Source organism: Lepidochelys olivacea, assembly GCF_965140295.1.
Source record: "Lepidochelys olivacea isolate rLepOli2 genome assembly, chromosome: 2".
NCBI classification, from domain to species: domain Eukaryota; kingdom Metazoa; phylum Chordata; order Testudines; family Cheloniidae; genus Lepidochelys; species Lepidochelys olivacea.
The window spans coordinates 2,408,164-2,426,101 of NC_140412.1; the positions used below are offsets into that span (position 1 = coordinate 2,408,164).

Consider the following 17,938-nt stretch of genomic DNA (forward strand, 5'->3'; position numbering starts at 1 on the left):
TTATCCAGAGCAGGAGATCGGAAGTTCTGAGTCTTTATCTCACAGAGTTCAACCCAAATTCAGTGTACCCTATACACTGGAAATTATGAAGACTTCTGTCCTGCTGTCTGCTTGAAGCACAAGGCCATACAGGTTGTTCGTATACATATCACTTCTTGTCAGGGTTCATACAAGAGACACATGGGTTTCTGTAATCATTTTCTGACACTGCTAAACGTTTCCCTGTGAATCTGGTTCCTGCTGTGTCTTCTGAAACTGGCAATCTTGATGTCATTCTGACTGGTGTCAACTTGGGCAGGTGTCAGGCAGTTCAAGGCCAAATCAATCAAATGTTCTGCTTTCATTAGTAATAATTACTCCCCACCAAGAAAATGTTAGCTTAGAGTTAAGGCTGCTGATTCCAGTGATTTAAATAAATATTTTCTTATTCTCACAGTTCAGATCTTGGTTAACAACTGTATTAACAAGTCCCAATAACAACTTTAATTTTGACCTGCAAACATACTTACAAACTCTCCAATGTATGCATCACTAATTTGAGTCTGTCTTGGTCTGTGAATGGTAAAGCCTTAGCAATGGATGTCTGGTAAGAGGAAGAGTTTGTAATTTGGATTTAGATCGGTGTCTCCTGGAAGTCTGAACTGTGACATGAAGTCGTTTATAAGTGGGAGGGATCCAAAACAGGGTCAAAACCAGCTTTACGGGTTTTTAAACGGTTAGTTTATAAGTGATTCAAGCCCCTAAACTACAGAACTGATTCACTTCAAGCTTTCGCAGAACATGTTCCTGGCCCCAAGAGTGAGCGGGGATCACATTTCTTTTCATGTTCACTCGTAGCAGATTAAAATGCAACTTCCACTGAAACATTGAACTCAGCCTTACATTATGGAGTGCCTACAGATGCCTCAGTAATGTATAATGCTTTCTGTGGGCTCTTCCATCTTTGGACAGGACAGGAGCAGCCATATTTTGCCCAGTTGAGGATCACATTGGCCACTTGCCAGGAGTCTAAGGGCTGCACTTAACTTGTGTGAATTGGAACTGGTTGCAGCCACGCTCTGTAATGGAGAGGGGATGTCAGGAGATGAGCATCCCCAGCATCCAGTGTCCTGTCCTAGTAGTAGTGGAAAGCTGCTGAACTCAAGATGTAGCATTGTGTGTTGGGCTCTGTAGTCACCTCAAGGCTGCCTCACCTTTCCCCCCCGCCCCATAATAAGGACGTAGGGGCTCTTAGCTGCATTGTGGAACTGTGAGGCCCACGTTCAGACCATCTGCATCGCAAGGAGTCAGAAAACGCAGGCTTTCCCCCACTTCTTGGCCTGAGGGCAGACTTGTCACTAGGGAGCACTAGGTTAGAATCCTTGTTGGGACTCAGCAACCCGTTTAGGCACAAAAGAGAACGGGCAGTTCCAGCTGTCTTCAAGCACAGACAGGTGGCTCAACAGAAGCTGTAAATGACCATTTAAAAGAGCTAGACATGCAGTGAGATTGACAGCTGCTGAGTGCTTCTGACTCATTGAGACTTGGCTGCGGGCTCTGAAGGGGCAGGCAAAGAACACAGAGCATCTCTGAACTCTGCCTCAGTGGCAAGTGAGACACACAGCCGTCCTAGGGTTATTTGAGTGAGGAACACGTGCTGCCTCTTCCTCTAGGCCTCTCCCTTTCTGACTTGTTATTAACCTGCAGGTAACGCTTGGCTCACCTCATCTGTTTGCATCTGGGAAGCTCCATTAGGGAGCATGACAAAATGAAGGAATCCGGCCAGTAAGAGTTCCCAGCCAGCGAGGAATCCCAGAGCACCCCATCACTCAGAACTCGTCTGTCATGTTCATTTTTTAAGATGATAATACTCTCTCTTACTATTATTACCAAGATAATAATACTGTCTCTCATGCAATAACGTGGCAGTGCCCTAGGCCAGTGCCCCATTGTGCTGGACACAGATAAATAGAGACGGTCTGTCCCAAAGAGCCAACAAGCTACATATAAATAATTAAAGGGGAGGGCCATTTATTTTGCAGTCCCCACACGTATCTGGGTTTGGATGGCATTTGCCTTTGCTCCCATGCCTCCCTGCACCCTGTATGCGTTTGAGTTCCTCTGCATAAGTAGACACCTCATCTGCTGTTATTTCAGAGCTATATAACCTCAGACAGATGAGTTTTCTTCCAAGACCAAGACCTGAGCCTCATTTTCCCTAGTACCAGAATTACACACAAGCCCCCGCCAGGCTGTGTGAGCAGAGTCTCAGTAGGGTTCCAGCAAATGGCCAGGATGCCCAGCGGGAAGGTGTTGAAGCCAGTGCCCGAGTCAGGTTGAGATTCTGAATAGAACGGGTGAGCTGCTAACTCAAATGTTGGGAATGGGCTGCATTAAATGGGCCACACGATGTTTAGCATGTCCCCAGGGGGAGGTCAGACCCTACTTCAGAGTCTGCTCAATATGCTGTGCTAAGTGACGCCATCTCTCCTGGAGTCCCGTCCTGTGGGCAGAGTTCACCATTCCGTGCTCACTCCTCACCCTGAGAGACCAAAACAGCTGCATGCACGAGTGAAACGCCTGCATTATACCAAGGGTAGGCAGTAGCTCAGCACCCTTTCCATGAGGCTTCTCTTAAGCTCCCAAGAGTTCGCATGTTGTACTGAGATGCATGTGTCAAGGCAAAGGTGCAGTGATGATAGGAGACCTTAATGTACAGCAGGGGTGTTCAGACTCCTGCATTGAATAAGGCAGTGGCAGCTTACCAGGAATCCTACAGCAGCAGCTAGTTTCTGTTTCATGGAGCAAGTTTCATTTGCCCTCATCTTTAGTAGAGAGGTGCAGCCCACAAGACTGTAGGTCCCAGCATGTGATGCCTCTTCTTGATACAGGCAACCCACGAGAGATCACACTTGTAGAAATCTGCAGGTCACCCCAGAGAACAAGAATGTCACATCTCCATGTTTCAGCTGCCGGTGACTACGCTGCGATGCATGTTATAAAGAGAAAACTGAGAGTGAAGTTCAGCCCAAACTTAGCCCAGCTGAGGGCCACAAAAGCAACTTCTCCAGAGCAAAGCCTTTTGAATGGAGAAAGATGCTGCCATGTGTATCATTAATGTAGAGCAGGGGTGGGCAAACTACGGCCCACAGGCCGGATCCGGCCCCTCAGGGCTTTGGATCCGGCCCGTGGGATTGCACCACTGTCAGAAACAGCTGGTACCACATCCCTGGGGCCCCGGGGGCGGGGAGCAGGGGGGCAGAGGGCTCCGTGCGTTGTCCCCCCCTCCCCCTCCCCCACAGCTCCCATTGGCCAGGAACAGGGAACTGTGGCCAATGGGAGCTTTGGGGGAGGTGCCTGGAGGTGTGGCAAGGGCAGCGCGCAGAGCCCTGTTCCGTGCGCCTTCCCCTCCCCCTTCTCCCCGCCAGGGTCGTGGTGCTGGCCACTTCCCGGCGTTGCGTGGGGCCAGGGCAGGCATGCAGAGATCCTGCCCTGGCCCCGGTGCGTACTGCTGCCGCCCCAGAGCCGCTTTAGGTAAGCAGTGCCGGGCCGGAGCCTGCACCTCGCCCCCCAACTCCCTGCCCTGAGCCCCCTGCTGCACCCTGCACCCCCGTGCACTCCAACCCCCTGCCCTAAGCCCCCTGCTGCACACTGCACCCCCATGCACCCCAACTCCCTGCCCTGAGCCCCCTGTCGTACCCCGCACCCCTCCTGCACCCCAACTCCCTTCCCTGAGCCCCCTCATACACCCCGCACCCCTCCTCTGCCCCAATCCCTTGCCCTGAGCCTGTTCCTGCACACCGCACCCCCCTCCCGCACACCACACTCCCTCCCGTACCCCTGCCCCAGCCCTGCATACAATTTCCCCACCCAGATGTGGCCCTCGGCCCAAAAAGTTTGCCCACCCCGATGTCGAGCTATATCCCAGGGAGGCTACAGCCCATCTTGGCCCAAGCAACCATCCATTCAGATTAAAATGGAGCATCACACGCTGGGCCCTGTGTTCTCAGGGTTGTTGCAGGTCCATCTGAAAGATGGCAAACGCTGTGATCCATGCGTTAGAATTCCCCACTTCAGCCCTTAGCCACCCCTAAGGTACAGCAAACCCACTTCAGAAGTAGTTGTCTGACTGAGAGCCTTCTAACTGAGCATGGCTGTGATGGAATTGTGCTGTCCTCTGGCTTTCTTTTGCGGGGAATGTTCATATTTGTTTTTTATCATCAATAACAGTTTTGTCTCAGCCTTGGAGTTGCTGGGCTGCTCGGGAAAGCCCTGCGATAACTTGGGTGCATGCCACTTTAGCTAAAGCACTAGAGCATGGTTGATTAACTGTTCTGGTCTTTGAAAGTAACAAATGTTTCATTCCTGAAAGTGTCTGATTCTGAGTCTTTTGAATCTAGCATTCCTCTTCTCTTTGTATTTTTCAGTTTGACTCGCACCCCGCAGATGTCAGAAGTCACTCGTCTTTTCCCCAGTTCTTCCTCTTCCTCACTTCATTGCAGATCACAGCAAGGGTTAGCATTTCAATAGCCTGATGTCCCTAGGCATTGCAATTCTGGGCAAGAAAGCAGGGGAACACGGTGCTAAACAGAGAGCTGTCCTTGCTTTGAGGTCAGCTTTCCCTGTAACTAGCTTTTAAGCAGTTCTTTGGAGTCCATATCACAAAAAAACACTACCAAACTTGGCACTAAATGGCAGCCTTGTTGGCCAGCTCATCATAGAGCCTAAGTATTGAATGGGCCGTGGAGACTAACCCCCCTCCTCATCCCTCTGGGTGGTCTTGGCAGGTTGGTGCGGGGAAGCCTGTACTGATGTTGCTGATGCCCTTACCTCTTCGTGGATGACAGAGACAGCCTTAAGGGCTGCTCTTGGGGCCTGGGACATGGGTGGTCGTTCCTTGGGGTTGGAGCAGTCATCGGTACCCAGGAATAGGAACCCAAGGTCGGAGCAGAAGTGGGAGGTCAGGTGCCAGAGTCAAGGCTCTTAGGAAGTTAGGAATGGGGGCCTAGAGTCAGAGCCAGGTTACCTGGAGTGAGGCAAGACAGCGGCAAGGTTGGGTCCAAGCCAGGAGTGATGGCTGGAAACAAGCAGGCATGGCGGTATCGCAGCCATGAGCAAATGCTTTGAGCAGCTGCCAAACTGGTGCTGCTGCTGGGCTTAAGAGCTGGTCTGCTGACTCTTCCCACCAATCGGGCAGCCTGGTATAGCTCGAACGTGCTTGTTAGAGTGCCCAGAGTCTGGCTCTGCTGCAGGACCTGATTCCTGACAGCTGCCAAGCTGGCATCTCTTGCCTGTGTGAAACTCAGTCATACAAAGAATGAATCATTTCACTGGAATCCAGTGTGAGCCCAGGGCTTGAATGATTTCATATAATAGTGAAGGAACAATGAAACTCTCCGCTGCAGCCATCACCATGTACCAAGGTGCGTTGTTAGTGAGACCGTAGGGTAGATGCAAGAGAGATACAGTCTCCTTGGTGTGACGTTAGACAGATTGCCACAGTCTGTCCTGTCTTACTGCGAGCGGAACGTCTGCGAGGGAAATTGTTGTAGTGACCAGAAGTAATGCAGATATTTTTCTCTTGGTTCTTAAGTTCAAAGCATTGGAGATACCAGCCTGTATTGAAATGTGCAGTGCCCAAACAGAGTCTTACTTTTAAGCTATTAACAATAAAATATATGTAGATGACAGCTTGTAATTAGTAGAATTAAAGTTTGGAAGGAGGCAAATGTCTAAAGGTGAAGCTAAGATTTGGCTCCTGGCTTTAAGAGCTGCTCATTGCTAAAGCAGTATGTGTTAGCTGTGGTTTACGGAGAACCTAGGCACCAGGCATTGAAGCTTTACAGCTCCACTAGAAAGCCTTGCTATGGTTAGCAAATGTGTTCCCATTACTACAGTAGACTACACAACTTAAAGGAAACAGTGGCAGTAAACAGTGTCTTGTCTTGTGGCAGACACAAGCAAATTAGGGACCTGCTCGTTGAGCACAACACATATAAAAGTCTAGGTGTAGTGCAAAAAAAGAGTGATCATGATGCTGTCATAATGGGCTGACATGTTTAATTGTCTCCCAGGGATGTCCATATCCAAACTTGCTCAGTTTACAAGTCAAAAAAGGTTTTTTCTCCCTGCCAGCCCTGCAAACTCACCGTGGGGACTGAGTCAAGCTGCGTTCTGTCTGCTTCCTACATCAGTAGCAAGACAGACGACTCTATAATCTGACAGTGCATGAGGCAGAACATAAACCCAACTTGCTCTCCTATAGTATGTAGAACAGGGATTGGCAAACTTTTTGGCCCAAGGGTCATATCTGGGTGGGGAAATTGCATGCAGGTCCATGAATGTAGGGCTGGGGCAGGAGGTTGGTGTGCGGGAGGGAGTGCAGGGTGTGGGAGGGGGTGCGGAGTGCGGGAGGGAGCTCAGGGCAGGAGGGCAGGGAGGGGTGCAGAGTACAGGAGGGGGCTCAGAGCAGGGGGTTGGGGTGCAGGAGGGGTGCTGCAGGGGTTTGGGGTGCAAGCTCCCGTCCGGTGCCGCTTACCTGGAGCGGCTCCGGGGTGGCAGCGATGCACAACAGGGCTAAGGTGGGCTCCCTGCCTGCCCTCTGCCCCCCTTCCCCAGGGGCTGCATGGACATGGTGCCAGCCACTTCCAGGAGCGGCTTAGCCCTGTGGTGCCATGGGGCTGGCAATCCTGTGGGCCGGATCCAAAGCCCTGACGGGCTGGATCCAGCCCGCAGGTTGTAGTTTGTAGAACCACCAGCATCAATGCGCGTACCTGCCCACAGAGGGCAGATCTGTTGAATAAGAAGGTGCTATTTTTACATAGCTACTTCTCAGACTATAAGGCAGCCCACACAAAGAGAGACCACACTGCATGCGCTAACCCACATCGCTTCCTCAGATGGAAAATCAGACAGCCAGGGTCTCTCATGAGAGCATGTGTTCTATCTGCCAGGCTGCCCCTAGGAGCCAAGGAGCTGGCGCTGCAGTGAGGTGTGGTATACAGCAAAGGTTTGTTATTCTTATGAGAGAGTTGGCAGTCAGAACAGAAAGAGACAAGAGACTCCTAGCAGTGGTTCCAGTGAAGATGCACTGTTTTATAAAGTGTGTGTGAATGGAGAATGTGACTGGTGAAGCATATCCAGAGCTTTCATTCAAGAAACCTCTGATGGTTCATTTAAGCTTATAAATCTGTATCACTGAAATCATTCCCCTTCTTCTTTACATTAGCTTTTAACTGCTTTCTCTGCACAGTGATTCATGTACCTGGGGACAGACAAACCTACTGTATATTAGTCTGGTTCATTCTCCAAAAATGCAGCTGTTGTTTCATAGCTCTTACTACTGGGTCAGATGGCCTCCAGCCTGAGCCTCCAGGGTGTTCTGCCTCATGTCAGAATTCCCTGTCTCCACTCAGCAATCCTGCAGTTCCAGGCACTCAGCGCTCGCGGTGATGACAGATGCTGTGTCTCACAGCTACTTCTGGCTTTCAGTTTCCAGGAAGAGTGCACACTGCTCTTTTTGCCAGGTGTGTGGATCAGGAACCCTCTTTGCCAGAGGATCTGACTTGAACAGGAACTAGTCCCATTTCAGCACTGTCAAAGGAGTCTTCTGACCTTCCTCCCATACTCAGAGGTCAGCATGTGTCTCTCTCCCTTGCCTCTTTTGAGTTCCCTCAGACCATCCCTCTCGAGTTGGCAAGATACAGAGACACCAGGGCAAACCTTACTAGACTTTTAAAGCTCCATCCTTCTCAGGGCCACATACGCAGCCCTCCCTCTGATCTTCCTTGGAGGCAAGCGTCGTCATGGACTCCTCTTACTCCCACCCAGAGTACATTGAAGAAGAGTATGAGTGCATTGCGCATTATCCCTCCCTGCCCCGGAGCATTTGGCGGCAGAGACAGCTTGAGAGTGTAGTTCAGCGACCTTAGAGCCTGAGTTCAGGAAGAGGGGTTTACCTGTCAGCAATGTTAGGAACCAGGCAGTATCACCAAGGTTAGAAAACACTGGGCCAGAATTCCTTTCTCTCCTCCAAGAGCTGCAGGGAGGTTTTAAGAAGCTGCTTTGGAAGGGTTTGGAAATTGTTTGAAACTCCTGAATATTCTAATCCTAGCTTTGCCACTGACTTGTTGTGTGATCGTGGTCAACTCCTTGCTCTGTGTGTCTGCCCTCCAAGACCCCTGGCAGTAAAGAGACTAGCTGTGTTCAAATGTCATAGTTAGCTTCATTCCATCCTCACTTTGTGACTCTTGGCATCCCCAGTCCATGCTAGTCAAAGCTGCTTTCCAACTGGGGTTGCTGGAAATACCTCAAATCCTGCAGTACTTTCCCGGTACTACGTACTGAAGGTCTCAGGACTGGGCTGGAAATCTGTGCAGAGTACGATCTTTGGGGAACATACACAGGTAAGTGACTTATCTGTGGAGCATTTGCAGAGCCTGGGCCTTGGAAGAACTGCAAAATCTCTTTGCGACTCCTGGTTGTATACACAGGGAAACTAAGAGAGGAATGTGTTCTTGGTCCTTGTCTGTGCCCTGCTTTTCCTGCGTCCCCTCGCAGTGTTCCTACAGTCAGTGCCTGTGGTTATTCTGACAGCATAATCATTTCTGCAGGTAGATTTTCTTAGCTGGGTTATTTGGGTTAGTCTGTATCAGCAGAAAGAATGAGGAGTACTTGTGGCACCTTAGAGACTAACAAATTTATTTGAGCATAAGAGCTTTCGTGGGCTAAAGCCCACTTCATCAGATGCATGCAGTGGAAAATACAGTAGGAAGATATAGATATATCTATATAGATATATACAGAGAACGTGAAAAAATGGGTGTTGCCATACCAACTCTTAATTAGACCAATCGATTAAGGTGGGCTATTATCAGCAGGAGAAAAAAAATGTTTGTAGTGATAATCAGGATGGCCCATTTCAAACAGTTGACAAGAAGGTGTGAGTAACAGTAGGGGGGAAATTAGCCTGTCTAAGTGAAGAAACAGATTGACAGAGCCAGAAGAGTACCCAGAAGTCATCTACTACAGGACAGGCCCAACAAAGAAAGTAACAGAATGCCACTAGCCATCACCTTCAGCCCCCAACTGAAATCTCTCCAGCGCATCATCAAGGATCTATAACCTATCCTGAAGGACGATCCCTCACTCTCACAGATCTTGGGAGCCAGGCCAGTCCTTGCTTACAGACAGCCCCCAACCTGAAGCAAATACTCACCAGCAACCACACAACAAAAACACTAACCCAGGAACCTATCCTTGCAACAAAGCCCGTTGCCAGCTCTGTCCACATATCTATTCAAGGGACACCATCATAGGACCTAATCACATCAGCCACGTTCAGAAGCTTGTTCACCTGCACATCTACCAATGTAATATATGCCAGCAATGCCCCTCTGCCATGTACATTGGCCAAACCGGACTGTCTCTGTGCAAAAGAATAAATGGACACAAATCAGACGTCAAGAATTATAACTTTCAAAAACCAGTCGGAGAACACTTCAGCCTCCCTGGACACTCAATTACAGACCTGAAAGTCACAATTATTCAAGAACAAAACTTCAGAAACAGACTCCAACGAGAAACAGCAGAACTGGAATTAATCTGCAAACTGGACACCATTAAATTAGGCTTGAATAAAGACTGGGAGTGGATGAGTTATTACACTAACTAAAAACTATTTCCCCATGCTAATTTTCCCCCTACTGTTACTCACACCTTCTTGTCAACTGTTTGAAATGGACCATCCTGATTATCACTAGAAAAGTTTTTTTTCTCCTGCTGATAATAGCCCACTTTAATCGATTGGTCTCGTTAAGAGTTGGTATGGCAACACCCATTTTTTCTCGTTCTCTGTGTGTGTGTGTGTGTATATATATATATATCTATCTTCCTCCTGTATTTCCCACTGCATGCATCTGATGAAGTGGGCTTTAGCCCACGAAAGCTTGTGCTCAAATAAATTTGTTAGTCTCTGAGGTGCCACAAGTCCTCCTCAGTCTTGGTTCTGTGGTTTGTGTCACCATTCTTTGCAAGCAGGTGATACTCTAGCTGCAAGAGCTTTGAAGCATTATTTTCCTTGAAGGGAGGTAATTGTAAAGATATTAGGAGTGGACAAGGAGGTATTCTGTTCTGCAGGACACTCCTGGGCACAGGAGTTGGAGAAACAAACCCTAGCCAGGTGTAGGTTTCCAGAGAGAAGGGAGAAGTAGCTGTTGTGTAGTTTTTCGCTCTCTTTTCCGTGGCATTTACAGCATCATGCTGCCGACACAGGCACTGTGGAGCAGGTGACTGATGACTGCTCCTTCTGAGTTTGCTTTGCACTATCCCAATATATATGTGTTCCTCTGCTGTCTTCCTCTTCATTCACCAGGAGTGCATCTCCTTAGATGAGCTCCAGACAAGCACTGGCTCCATGTTGTCAGAACCCCTGGGCTAAAGACACCTGAAAGTTTAATGACCCACCACACATTTTCAGTCCTCGTCCGTCACCATCTCCAGGAACTGGTGAGATTCCTCACAGGACGAAAGAGACTGCGGTGCTCATTGAACCTGGAGCCACATGTTCAAGTCTGCTTCCGGCATGCTAGAGCTGAGACTTCCCTTGCAGACTTTTGGAGGGCTCTCCTGAACAGGCAGGCCTTGCTTTTCTTGGGTTCCAAGCAGCGTGTGGCTAGGAATCAACCCAAAATACAGCTACTTGGTGCAAGGAGCCGTAATAGCACCATGCGTCCCTCCCAACATGGAGTGCCGTCCACTTGGGAAGGAAGCTCACGCTCTGGGTTTCTGTGGCCCACAGATGAAGATACGATGGGCCACATCTACTGCTGTTGAACTCCACTAACTTCAGTGGGCTTTTGCACAGCCCAGTGTTCCCAAGGCACAAGCCCTGAGAAGAGGAGTCAGGTTGCGGATTGTCTCGTTTGTGAGTATTTCTTAGAGACGGTGATCCCAGTCTGCACCCAAGCGTCTGGGAAACATTCAGATTTATGCCATCTGTTTGCTCCGGCTGCTCTAGAACACCAGGAACATCAATGATAGGAACATCAAGGAACAAGAATAAGAAGCCGCCCCAGGAGATGTTCAGGAATTGAAGCCAGCTCCCCTACTCCTTTGTTCCCAGTTTAGCTTTGATTATTATCTTTTTGCTATCCAGGTAACGATCAGCAAAATCTACCAGACCCAGGTCTGTGTCAGTTCAACTCTAGTCCTCCCAGGACAACCTACCTCCTAGGAGTGACTTGGGCCCCCCAAGTCAGGGCCCAGAGAGTCAGCCATGTTTGTCACTCAGTCCGCCTGGCCTGGTTGGCACTGAGCGGTTATCCTGAGCTGTTGCTGTTAGCTTATGATCCTGGTATGGTTTCAGTGGTAACCTTGTGCTGAACACATTGTACGTATACATCCATCCCTACCTGCCTGGTAGCCATGCAGAGGTGCGCACAGGCTGAGACATTTGCTTTCCCAGATGAGTGGGAATGACTCCAGTTACCTTCAGTGTCATGGGGCAAATAAGTAGCTTTTGTGATGATGGAATGAGACTTTTCCAGAGGCCGTTCCGCGGTCAGGGCTTTTATCGGACCGGTAGAGGGCTCTTGGAACCACTTTCCCCCAGATTGATGTCAGCAGTGGTTTTACCCTCGACTTGCCCCATATCAGCTATGGCAGGACTCTGACAAGACTGAGGTACCTGGGCCAAAGAACGAGTCCAAAGCATGCGTCTGTAGAGGTGCCGAGTATAGTGAGGCCCTGTCCTAAATGGTGTTAGGAGTCCTGGTGCATTCTGGGAATATTAACCATATGTGTTGTCATAAGACACCCACTGTTTCTTCCTCATCCCAGTTGCTGACCCGTACCCCTCTCAGCAGGAACAGGCCTGGTGACATCTCAAGGTTCAGGCAAGATGGTTGAATGAGAGAGGGGGAGAGCCTTGTTCCGGTGGTGTATCAGCATACCTGAGCTCACTGGCCAGGACAGAATTGGAGGCTGGCACATGTGTGTAATTAGCCAGGAGTCCAAACTCTGCTTTCCTGCTCAGTTTTCATAGAGTTTTTGTTTCTGGGGTGAGAGAGTCCCCTGTGTGAGCCCAGAAGAAGTCTGCTAACCTTGACCTGGTCTGTGTTCTCCTTTCTGTGACGCAGGAATGAGCTAAATGACCATCTGGATACCATTGATTCCAACCTGGATAACCTCCAAACCATGCTGACCACGCACGGCTTCAGTGTAGACACTAGTGCTCTGCTGGATGTGAGTATCTCAAACCCTCCCTCCCGGAGCAGGGACCGAGCTGTGGGCCGCGGTACCATGTGCGTCAGGGCAGCAGCCACGGAATTTCCACAGCATGTCTGGGGTGTTTTCCTTCCCTGCACTAATCATTCTTTCCTTTGGCAGCTGTTTAGCCCTTCAATGACGGTTACAGACATGAACCTTCCTGACCTGGACAGCAGCCTTGCGAGTGTGAGTAGCTGTTAAACATCCCTCCATGCACACACAGCTGCCAGAACAAAGTGCCTCAGGCTGTTCAGCAGCAGCCCCTGCACCTGGTGAAAGGAAGGCCCTGAGAGGCTCTGAAGGGAGTCCAGGCCAGCTCCAGCGTGGAGGGGCCACAATGTGGGGGAGAGTCTCTCTCAGCCCTGGGAGGGCTTGCGGCGCCACCAGGCGGAAATCATCCCGTTAGCACCAAGGCTGCCTCTGAATAATTCATTCAGGGAGCAGATCTGCCTCATCATTCATGCTGCGCTAAGTAGGTGCTGAGATTTCATCTCTCATGCAGGCCCTGCTCCCTCAGCACGGAGTTGCACTGAAGCCTATAGAACGGCATGTGGTTTCCATAAACCCTCCTTTCTTTGTAAACCTTCAGAAGAGGTTTCCTTGAAAGGCAAACTCCAGTGATTTCCACGGCATATTGTATTATTTATTATTTTATGTACTTGCCCAGCACCAGCAATGTGTCCGTGCTGGAGAAGAGCTCTGTGCAGCTCGAAGGCATGTCTCTCTCCCCAGTAGAAGCTGGTCCACTAGAAGATAGTTCCCCCAGCCCCTTGTCTCAGTGTGGAACAGGCCGGTCCCAGCCCTGAGATGCTCACAGGCCCAATGCTACTATAGAGACGCTGACCCGGATGTAATGGGCCAGTGGTAGCCACTCCATAGTTCAGACTGATCCCAACTTACAACTATAAGATCCGTTTTTAACTTTCTGGCAACTTCCCCAAAAAATGCCCAGATCCCCTGAGCTCTTCTAGGCCAGGTAGAATTTGTCTGGGAGGTTTGGTAACCTTCAGAAAAGGGGTTTTGCAATTAAGGTATTTCACAAATATCCATCATTCACTCTCTGAACATTTTCCTAGTTTCCTACCCCCAAAATGGCTTGACCCCAAACACCAGGTGTCTGGCTGATTCGGACCGGGGCCCCTGGGTGTTACTGGGGGAGAGTTGCAGGATTACAAAGACCTGGGTCATGTTTATAACATTGATGCTGTAAATTATTTAAACGGACCTTGTGTTGAGTCCTGCCTCTGCTGCAAGGACTGCTATGCAGAGAAAGAGGTGGGGGCCTGGATCGGGTGGGATCAGAGGCCAGGGCAGCATGTGGCTAGGATTCTTGGGGGCAGGGCAAGTCAGGCAGGATGGTGAGGAATTATATGGCTGTGGGGTTGGATCCCTGAACTGTTCATTTCCAGGCTGTCCAGCCTTTCGGTTTTTAGGGAAGCTGTCGCGTATTTGTAAGTGAGATTTTTTGATGGGCTTTTAACTGGGCTCCTCTAAAATTTACAGCGTAACTCTTCAGCTAACGAAGTGGTTCGGATTGATGTGCAGTGTGTATGTCATAGTTCTCTCTTCTCTGACGCGGGGATGGGCATTTGATTTGCTCCTGTCCTCACTTTGCCTTAACACTGCTCTACATCTCTGTGCTGCGGACAGACTCAGCTGCACAGGTTCCCAAAGTGTGGTGGGATTGAGTCCAGAGAGCTGGGTGTGTGCACATGGGGCCAGCTTCTTCTGGCTGCCAGCTGCCAGATAGAGTTAAAAGAAGCTAAATATACATTTAAGCTAAGGTGGCTTTTCCATGGAAGCAGTTGCTGCAGTCATGACAGGCACATGAGGCAGTCCCTGCATTCACCAGTTTTCCACACTGTGAAAAAGCTGAAGAACCCCTGATCCAAACACAGCAGCCTGTCTGGTCCTGGGATTAGTAGTGATTCCCCCCCAGAGAACGTGTCAAGCCTTAGAATGACCCAGTTTTCTTTACCACCCTGGGGCAGTTACTTGAACGTTTGGGACCATCGAGGGCGTTCTGCCATCTCCCACGGCTTTCTCTCCTGTTGTTACAACCCTACAAATCTTCTCCTCCTTCCCAGTCCAGTCTGGTTCTTATTGCAGGGCAGGTGTCCAAAGGCCGCACTGACCATTAACCAGCAACATGAGGAGTGCTCTTGCCTTTCGTACTGGTAACAATAAGACTTTGCATAAAACATGTTCTGTTGCAAGCATGTTCTGAGGGCTGCCCCTGGAGACTACAGATCCCAGCATGCAATGTGGCTCCCTGCTCAGACCCAGGGGAGCACTGCAGCACCACACCTGTATGAAAAGCAGAGCTGGTCCTTGCAGTTCTACAAGGCAGCCTTGGTCATCAGGAGACTGGAGCAGGCTGAACAGACTCCACCAGAGCCTGCAGTAGCTCCCTGATGATATTCCCTAGGTCCCCGGTGTATTTTAGTCTTCTGAATGCTGATGCCCGTCTCCCGCCTGCTGGCACTTCCGGATTACAAACCACAGCTGTTTGTGCATTTATCCTGAGGTAGCCAGGGGCCCCTTCCCTCTCCCGGCTCCCTGTGCAAAGGAGTTTGACTTGTGCGGTGCACTTAGCAGCCCAACTTGTCTCCCTACAGATCCAGGATCTCCTCTCGTCCCAGGAACAGCAGAAACCTGCTGAGACAGAAGCCAGCACAACAGACATGGGTAAGAAGGCCCCTCCCATTAGTGACCTGTGAGCAGAGGGCTCAAGGCCCCGTGGCAGGATCTCTCCAGGCAGCAGCAATTCTCTTTCTTCTCTCAAAGAAACACTGATGATTAAATCTAGGTGTGCATATTGTCACTGCGCGGCTTGGGATTCTTGGTGGGGGCCCCAGACATCTAGGCGGGGGCTCTCCCTTGATTTTCCGTATTCCCCAGGGGCCTGTGCCCCCAAGACGGTAACTCTTAGTGCTTTTGGCTCTCCTCTCACCACCACCACCCAAGCTGGGCATGCAGCCTCTGGTGGTAACCTGTGCATCCCCCTTCCCTTTCCCAAGCTGGGCCAGGGGATGTTTCCCTGGAGGTGTGTACCCTTGAGCTGAAAACCTGTGGGTTCTGAGGGGGCATCAAGGAGTTTTCACCAACCAGTTCCCATCTCTCTCCCCATTTTAAATCTTGCAGGTGACTCTTGTCCTGTGACTGCAGGGCTGCTTCCTTCTGAGCTTGCCATGTGCACCCTTTCCTTTCCCCAGAAGCTGGAGCTCTCCTCTCCTGGCCTCTGATGGCACAAGCGAGACAGGTCCTGGCTCGCTACCTGCTGACACGCCAGCCCCACCGGCATTCCCCTCTGTGTGCTGCTCACACTGCTGAAAGGCGAGGCCCATGAGCCCCCTGTGTTCTGGGAGATGCTTGGCATGCCTACTCCCCAGTCCAGAGACAGCATGCTCTAGGGTCTGAGCTGGGAACCAGGCCCTCCTCCACATTAATTCACACTCGGCCAGAGACGTGCTGAGTGGCCGTGTGCCCGGGTCCCAGCTGTAACAGGGGGGTGTCCCTGAGCTGCCTCTTGGGGGACTGTTGGTAAAGCCCATTCATGCTGTGCTCCCGGTGCTCAGCTCTTTGCTAAGAGGCTACTAGAATGTCTCCTCCCCCACAGTGTTTGGCCTTGGGCCTGCAAGTCCCTCCTCCCTCCCGCCCTGAGATCCCCCCTCCTAACGCTAGCCATCTTCTTGCAGGAAAGCAGCTGGTGCATTACACAGCTCAGCCCCTCTTTCTGGTGGACTCGAGCGCTGTCGACATGGGGAGCGGAGACCTGCCCATCTTCTTTGAGCTGGGGGAAGGGCCATATTTCACCGATGGCGAGGAGTACTCCGAAGACCCCACCATCCCTCTCCTGTCGGGGACTGAGCAGTCCAAACCTAAGGACCCTGCTGTGTCCTAAGGCTGAGTTCAAGAACATGCTGCAAAGGGAAATCCAGCCACCAGCCTCCTTGCTTTGCACAGACATTGAAAGCTCTAACCACCCTTCGGTCCATGTTTGCTTCCCCCGACACTGTGAGGATTTCATTTGTGTGTGTGCTTAATGAGGTGTTTTGAAATCTGCTTTAGATTCTAGCCACCCAGTATAGTGCTCCTCCAGGTTGGCAGCCTTCGGGGGCTGAGCAGTGTCGACCCCTGTGCTGTGGTTGTCATCCGACCGGCCAGAGAGGCTAGACTGGCACCAGGGCTTGGAAGTGCAGGCAGGAGATCTGGGTGGTCACAGAATAGCTAGTCACTAAGTGAGATTGTGTTTCGTTCTGCACCCCAGGCGAGGGGGGCAGCCATGCCCTGCACAAGGTCCTAACAGTCTGCGAAGGTCAACAGGTGCTTCGCCCTTGCCATGGCGACGGGGCAGGGCGGCAGGGCTGCACGATGCTCCCAGGAACAGGTGGCTCGCTCGGCAGGTAGAAGGGATTGTGGTTTTGCGGCGGGGAATACCCCCTCGCCCCAGTGAGGTGGACTTGGTGTTTTTTAAAGAGAAATACAAGTTTCCCAAACTGGCGCTGATGGGCTGGGTCCCTTGGTGGTCTCTGCCATGCAGTTCGCTCCTGCTGCTCTGTGTGTGCGTGGCAGGGCCCCTCGGCGCCCCCAACCCAGCCACGGAGAAGCCGAACTTTCTCTTTTCCTTTCTCTTGCTCCGTGTGTGTTTCTTTTCTTTGTGTTGTTTTTTGGTTTGGTTTGGTTGTTTTTGCTTAGCAGTAAAAATTTGTACATTTACACTTCAGATTGTTAATAGTAAAAACTGTATTTTGGATTTTTACATGAGAGAAGAAGCGCCCACTTCTATCTATCTATCTCTGTATATATAAATATCTATATATATACATACAAATATCTATAAAACAAATGGCCTCTCACCTGGCGGCTCTTCTGTGGTTGGAAGCTTTATTTTTGTCCTCTCTGTGTTGGGGGAGTAAAGCTGGCGGAGCAGGTCCTAGGCCCTAGCCGTAGCCCCGAGAGCTGCACAGCCTCCACTGTAACTGCCCTCGCAGCCCTGGACACTGACGCGTGGGACCTGGCTCCAGGTGTCGTGTGCTCTGCCTTTAGAGCAGTAGCTTGAGCTGTTACCACCTGTGTCCATAAGAGCCGACATTCCTGCTTCCAGCTTCTGCAAAAGAAAACAGCAGATGCCAAAATCGTTTTCTCTGGCACATATCAGCAGAGCAGGGGATGGCTCCAGGTTTGGGTGATAGACGATCTGGGGTTTATTTTTTGGGGGGGTGTGTCTTTAAATTCCGTGTTGTGGTTTCCCTGCTGAAATCCCACCCCAGGTTTAGGGGCTGAATTTTCAAGGATGTTTCTGTTTTAGAGCCCATTGGGGGTGAGTGTGGAGCTCAGCCCATGTCGATGTGCCAGACGTGTGTTGGACACTTGCACGCCTCTGAGGAGTGCTTTTTTTAATAAGAACAATAAAAGAAAAATTGCATTGTTAAGTTGAGTGTGTTCAAAACTTCCCTCCCTCTCTGTCCTCTGTCGGTAGTTGATGTCGTGGTTAATCGTAGGTGGTACTTGTATCTCTGTTGCTTGCACAGAAGATGCTGTGACTGCTTTAACTCGTGGGACTTTGGCAGGCAGCAGCTCATACACAGGGTTTTCCTGGCTGACATCAGACCAAGGGCTGCATACACTAAGTGAACGAGTGTTGCAAGAAACCAGTGCTTCAGACCCCTGGAGTTGTAACAGGCACAAG

The 17,938-nt window shown here is 50.5% G+C and overlaps 1 protein-coding gene across 3 annotated transcripts in view; it reads left to right on the top strand.

Moving 5' to 3' along the window:
- Window positions 1–17,681, top strand: part of HSF1 (heat shock transcription factor 1) — a 94,860-nt gene extending 77,179 nt beyond the window's left edge. For 2 of the 3 annotated variants that reach the window (XM_084619904.1, XM_084619905.1), the window contains exons 10-14: window positions 4,407–4,493; window positions 12,117–12,222; window positions 12,367–12,432; window positions 14,865–14,934; window positions 15,945–17,681. In XM_084619904.1, coding sequence (XP_084476030.1) covers window positions 4,407–4,493; window positions 12,117–12,222; window positions 12,367–12,432; window positions 14,865–14,934; window positions 15,945–16,150 — 535 coding nt within the window. In that variant the 3' untranslated portion in view covers window positions 16,151–17,681. The remainder of the gene's footprint in view (window positions 1–4,406; window positions 4,494–12,116; window positions 12,223–12,366; window positions 12,433–14,864; window positions 14,935–15,944) is intronic. The other variant, XM_084619903.1, reaches the window with a different exon arrangement.
- Window positions 17,682–17,938: the final 257 nt, after the last annotated feature.